This window comes from Nicotiana tabacum, chromosome 3 (assembly GCF_000715075.1).
Source record: "Nicotiana tabacum cultivar K326 chromosome 3, ASM71507v2, whole genome shotgun sequence".
In the NCBI taxonomy this organism is placed as follows: domain Eukaryota; kingdom Viridiplantae; phylum Streptophyta; class Magnoliopsida; order Solanales; family Solanaceae; genus Nicotiana; species Nicotiana tabacum.
The window spans coordinates 97,278,393-97,284,392 of record NC_134082.1 but is presented as its reverse complement, the minus strand read 5'-3'; the positions used below and the strand labels follow the sequence as shown (position 1 = coordinate 97,284,392).

The window sequence follows — 6,000 nt, the reverse complement described above, 5'->3', positions numbered from 1 at the left end:
CACGGACCCTTAGAGGTTATGACTCGGTATGAGTGATTGTAGATCGACTGACGAAATCAGCACACTTTTTGCCGGTGAAGACTACAAATGGTGGAGTCAGGTATGCACAGATATTTATGAACGAAATTGTCCGACTTCATGGAGTTCTAATATCCATCATCTCTGATAGAGGATCATAATTTACCTCACGTTTTTGGAAAATTTTCAAGAATTATTGGGTACACGAGTAGATCTTAGTACTACATTTCATCCACAGACAGACAGACAGGCAGTCTGAACGTACTATACAGATCTTGGAGGATATGTTGAGAGCTTGCATTCTTGAGTTTGGAGGTAGTTGCGATGCTTATATACCTTTAGCTGAATTTGCTTACAACAATAGCTTCCAGTCCAGTATTCAAATGGCACCATACGAAGCATTGTATGATAGAAGATGTCGCTCTCCTATCGGATGGTTTGAAGCTGGTGAGACTAACTTATTGGGACCCGACTTAGTACAAGAAGCTATGGACAAAGTCCAGTTGATCAGACAGAGATTGCTTACAGCTCAAAGTAGACAAAAGTCTTATGCTGATAAGAGAAGAAGAGATTTAGTGTTCACAATTGGAGGCAAAGTGTTCGTACGAGTCTCTCCCATGAAAGGTGTGATGCAATTTGGGAAAAGAGGCAAGTTGAGCCCCAGGTTTATAGGACCGTATGAGATACTAGACCGAGTGAGAGCTGTGGCTTATCGTTTGGCACTTCCTCTTGAGTTGTCCTTTATTCATCCAGTGTTTCATGCCTCAATGCTAAGGAAATGTGTATCAGACTCATCTCAGGTGATTGAAGCACCGACTATACTGCTCGATGAGAAGTTATCTTACGAGGAGGAGCCAATGGCTATTGTTGATAGACAAATAAGAAAACTACGGTAAAAAGAAATCGTGTTCGTGAAAGTCTTATGGAGAAATCATACAGTTGAAGAAGCTACTTAGGAACTAGAAAAAGATATGCAAGCGAAGTACCCCCATTTGTTTCAGTCTATAGGTACGTACTTGAGTTAAATTCGGGGACCGAATTTCATAAGGTGTGGAGGATGTAATACCCCCAATATTTTAAATGAGGACATATGGGATATTTAGTAAATAATTTAAGTTTGAAGAAAAAAAACAGCTAACTAAATAAAAAAAGGAATTTAAAATAAAGGGCCAAGCCCATTAGTGCAATTGAATAACAAAAGGGTTAGAAAGCTTTTGAAAGCTTTCTGAAGCAAAGACGCAGAAAGCAACGAAAACAAAAAAAAAAGAACAGATAAAGAAAAAGGGGGAAAAGAAGAAGAAGAAGAAGAAAGCTTTGGACAAAGGCCTTAAGAAGAATTGAGAGTTGAAATTGAAAGTATTAAAGCTCTCCTTCGACTCAAGAGGTTAACCTTCTTCCCCTCATCTGTTGAATTATTTCACCGCATCTATGCAATTTTATATAGTACAAAAGAATTCAATATCAACTTTCTCTTATATAAAAAGAAATATACAATTACTATGGAGATAATGAGGCTATAAAGGTTTAGTTTAAGCACTGATAGGTCTAATTTTAGAGGAATAAATTATACTAAATAGTTTGAAATTGATAGAATTATTGACTAGTTCTATGATTAAATATAAATCCACAAACTAAGACTAAAACATGAACCCCGATGATTGGGTATTCTAAATTAGTGATGGATTTAGCCTAAATGAGGCAATTAACATGAGCTCGATATTATGTAATTATAGATTAATTGGAGAAATTTGTATGAGTTGTTTGAGGTGAAGCAGTTGGTATTTCGACACGAGTACTATGAGTAGTAACCTTACCTCAATTTGTATTTCTACAGCTAGCATGATTTACATATGATTTTAATATGAGCATGTTACCGACTGATTTGAATCTGCATGTAGGACAAGTCCTTTACTCGATATGATACTACTATATTTATTTTAGATAATTACAGTTATTCTGAATATTCTCATTGTTACTGAATACATTTTACTGTTACTTGAGATAAGATTTACCATTATTGAAACGAAATTACATGATTTGATAAAAACCGAAATGCCCTATATTGTTTTAAAATATTTTCTACGAGTATATACGGATTACATAGACAAGTATAAATGGGAGTAGACATTGAAGGATCCCGTAGCTAACGGCGAGTTCGTTAGACCTGGTGCACCTTGTAATTACAGATTACCGTTATAGCCCTCGCTAGTGGGAAGGTAGAACTAGCATACCGTTACCGACTTCCCTCGAGTAGGGACTACCGTTATATTTGACTTCTTGCGAAGAAGTCCATTGTTATACCGATTACATGATCCGTTCATTGAAACCTCCCAAATGTGAATATTGATATTATACAGTGGTTACCGAGCTTATTACTGAACTGTTAATTGTATTATACTACAAGAAAAACATGATGAGACTGAAAATTATTTATTGTTTCTGAAAGGGCATTTTGATGTTATTTCTGACTTGTCCCCCAATAAAAACGGTTGTGGATAAGTGTTATTGCTCACTGAGCTAGCGACTCATTCTCCGCTAATTTTTTTTTACAGAGACAACAGTTGACGCATGCGAGGATTTCGTTAATTAGAGCGCACAGGTTGATAGTTCTTGGTGAGCCTCGCTCTTGTTTGCGTGGGCGGAGATTTTATTTATTGTTATGGTCTATTCTTTGAATTCTTAGAGTAGCTCCATAGTCATTCTTTTAGTGTCATGAGTATTATTTATTATTATAGTCTTATGCTGAGTATCATTCTTTATTATCAAAGTTGGAGATAAATTAGTATTTCTAGTGGTTAGTTGGTGATTTAGTTATGGTGGAGACTTGTATTAGTTAATGGGCAAGTTGTCAATTGTTTGGTATGATATTAGGATGTTTGGTTGTTGATTTGAGACAGAAAATTTTTTTGCGTGGTCCAAAAACAGGGGAAACTCTGCCCGATTTTCTGTAAAATTACCGATGAGGCTTACTTGGGAGCACTTGCTCCTAAGCGCCGGTCACAATCCTAAATTGGGTCGTGACAGTATCCATAGCATGTTACCCATCCCCGTTATTTTTGATTCGCTTCTATTATTGTTATTCTGTTAGATATTGTTTAACTGCAGGTTATGTTATTTGTTGTGTCCTAACCTCATCACTACTTCGCCGAGGTTAGGCTCGAGACTTACTCAGTACATGGGGTTGCTGTAGTGATACTATACTCTGCACTTTTTTATGCAGATCCAGGTACTGGAGCATACGGACTATAGTAGAGGTTGCTGCCTTCAGTCCAGCACCCGAGGTAGTCCTGTAGGCGTCCGCAGGTCTTGGCATCCCCTTCTATTCTGTTTCTTTCTGTTCTTTTCTTTTTCAGAGACAGACATGTATTTTCTTTGTTCTGACCCTATTTGTAGTATTCGTAGATAGTCCATGAGATTGTGACACCAGTTCTGGGTGAAGTATTATTATGGATTTCGTATTGGTATTAGCTAAACTGTTAAATTATGTTCTTCCGCATTTCTAATTCCGTTGTATGCTTACATTAATTTGGTAAATTGTTAAAGATAAAGGCAAAAAGGTAGAATAATCAATAACATTGGTTTGCCTAGCGAGCTCAATGTTAGGCGCCATCACTGTCCCGACGGTGAGTAATTGAGGTCGTGACATATTCCATTGTAGTTCATCCCAAATCAATAAGAATTCTTTTTTTCTACTTTATGAAATACTCTTTTCTTCTTTTATTGTTTTATAACAATAGTATCTTTTTTTTCGGGAAGAATTACATAATAGATCACTCCATAAGGTGACATTGCAGTATTTTATCCCAATTACAAGTTTGCAAATGTGTATCCAAATATCAATAAACTCATATCCGAATTTTTTTTCTTTTCTTTTGATTCTCTAGATCTTCCGGCGTGAATGATCCTTGAGTTTCCATTCTCCCTTTTTCCTCAAGTTTATACATATCTATCCCATCTACAAAAATGCAAAAACAGACGCGAGAAACCTAAAATCTCTTCTTCTTCAATGCTAATCTTGTTAAACTTTAAATATAATTTTATGAGAAATTTGGAGTGGGTACTGTTTGAACTTATTAGAAATAGTCTAAGTAGGTTGTATACAAAGTTTGAAGTCATTTGATGGAGTTTTAAACTAGTTTTGAACAAGAATTGCAAGTGAAATCGTATAAGAAGTTCGTCAGAGATGTTTATACACTTTTATATGACATTGTACACTTTTATACAAAGAAATACATTATGTATATAGTTGTATAAAAGTGTATAAAGATGTATAAACACTGTAAAAAAACGTTGGTGATATATATGTATATACGTGTAGAAGAAGAAGAATATGTGAGAAATTTACCAAATACATGTAAATAATGTATTATTGTGTATGAGAGTTGTTTATACACTATTATATACTATTTATACAATTTTATACATTATTATACAGATGAATCCTATCACTGGACCTTCACATTTTCTTCTTCTTTCTTGGGGATCTTTTGAAATTTAACTCAAATCTAGTTTAAATCTACTCCAAATCACTTCAAATTTAAGTTTTGAACTCCTCTTGATGATTCCAATGTAAAAAAAAAAAATCAATTGGAACAACACCCAATCCAAACAACTAATAAATTAAAAAATGCAATTTCTGAAATCGAAGCTTTGAAACACCTTTAATGGTGACTTATGTTTTCCAAGTTTTTAATCAACCACTGGAATTAGAATTACACATGGAATGAGGATAAGACCGAGACCATGTCAATGCCTTCTTTCTAGTTTGATGATCCAACAACCTACCAAGTGAACCTCTTTAGTGCAAACACAATTCTTTCCACTCCATTGAAGGAAGTGATCTTCATATGACTCCAAAAAACTAATTGTTTTATGTATTATTTTTTCTTCTTCATCTAAATAAATTGTGATTATCGGCTTTAAATCTGGAGGAGCATTAATGGAGAATAATAATGATGAAAAAAGTTTGGGATGCAAAGTTGGGACACGAGGAGAAGAAGAACAGAGAAAAGAAAAAAGAAATTAAAAGGAGTGGGCTAATGGATGAAAAATAATTTTCACATTATATACAATCTTGATCACACTGGGTAAAGACTTCAAACGCGAACTATTTTTTAATGAGTTATTGAGCCAAGTGATAAGGAGTGTAATTCTCCCGTTCTTTCCGGGTTATTTTTGGAATAAATTCTAAAGAATCCGCTACAGCTAGTATGACAATAATTTTTCTGAAGAAACTCCTAGATCTCCGTATAACATCTCATGGCCTGTATATGGTCCCGTTTAGAATGCCGTTAATAGTAGAAGATAGTAAAGAACCAATAAAGCTGGGAGAAATAACAGAATGACGGCTCCCATGTGTCACGAGAACAATACTCTTTATCATTAGCTAGTCACTCGCTATTTACTTTCTACTACTATTCTTTTTTCTTTTTTATTTCTCGTGACTCCGCTTCGTCGACACTTATATTAAGGTTAAACTAAATTTGAATTCAGGCAAAAACATTTCTGGAAGGTAATTAATTAAAAACAAAAAAATATTTACCACCACCATCTATACTTCAAATTAAAAGTCCCATATCGAGGCCCGACTCATCCTTGTTGGTTAGTTTCTACTATTCCACTACTGCACTTCACTGGCTGGGTAGTAGATGATGTCCTATATATAAAGTAAAACTCATCACTTTATTGAAATTATCACTTTTTTGTATCACATACTGCTAAAACTATTTTAAGGGTGAATGAAGTAATAAACTGATATAGTATTTCTTGAAAAAACATGTGTGTTTCTTAAATCATTATGTTCCAAATAAAAGAGACAGAAGAAAGAGCTCGTAGAATTATTAGAAACAAAACTAGTCCAGCATTTAATACGCATTCCAGTATTTCAATCTATTATAACTAATACTACAGAATAATTTGTAAAAATGAGGTTATTTGATTATATTATTAGTAACAAAATAATCATAGCATATAATTGAAGAA

At 34.4% G+C, this 6,000-nt stretch overlaps 1 protein-coding gene across 1 annotated transcript; it reads left to right on the top strand.

Annotated features, from left to right (window-relative positions):
• The first annotated feature begins 401 nt into the window (after positions 1–401).
• Positions 402–914, top strand: LOC142176710 (uncharacterized). The gene is made up of 2 exons (XM_075244906.1): positions 402–642; positions 772–914. The coding sequence occupies exons 1-2, from the start codon at positions 402–404 to the stop codon at positions 912–914; spliced, it is 384 nt and encodes a 127-aa protein (XP_075101007.1).
• Positions 915–6,000: the final 5,086 nt, after the last annotated feature.

Excerpts from the sequence above, each read along its gene's own strand:
- LOC142176710 (XM_075244906.1), top strand. The coding sequence starts at position 402 with ATGGCACCATACGAAGCATTGTATGATAGAAGATGTCGCTCTCCTATC. Across the intron at positions 643-771 it reads ACGAGTCTCTCCCATGAAAG|TGTTTCATGCCTCAATGCTA; the intron begins GTGTGATGCAAT and ends TTATTCATCCAG.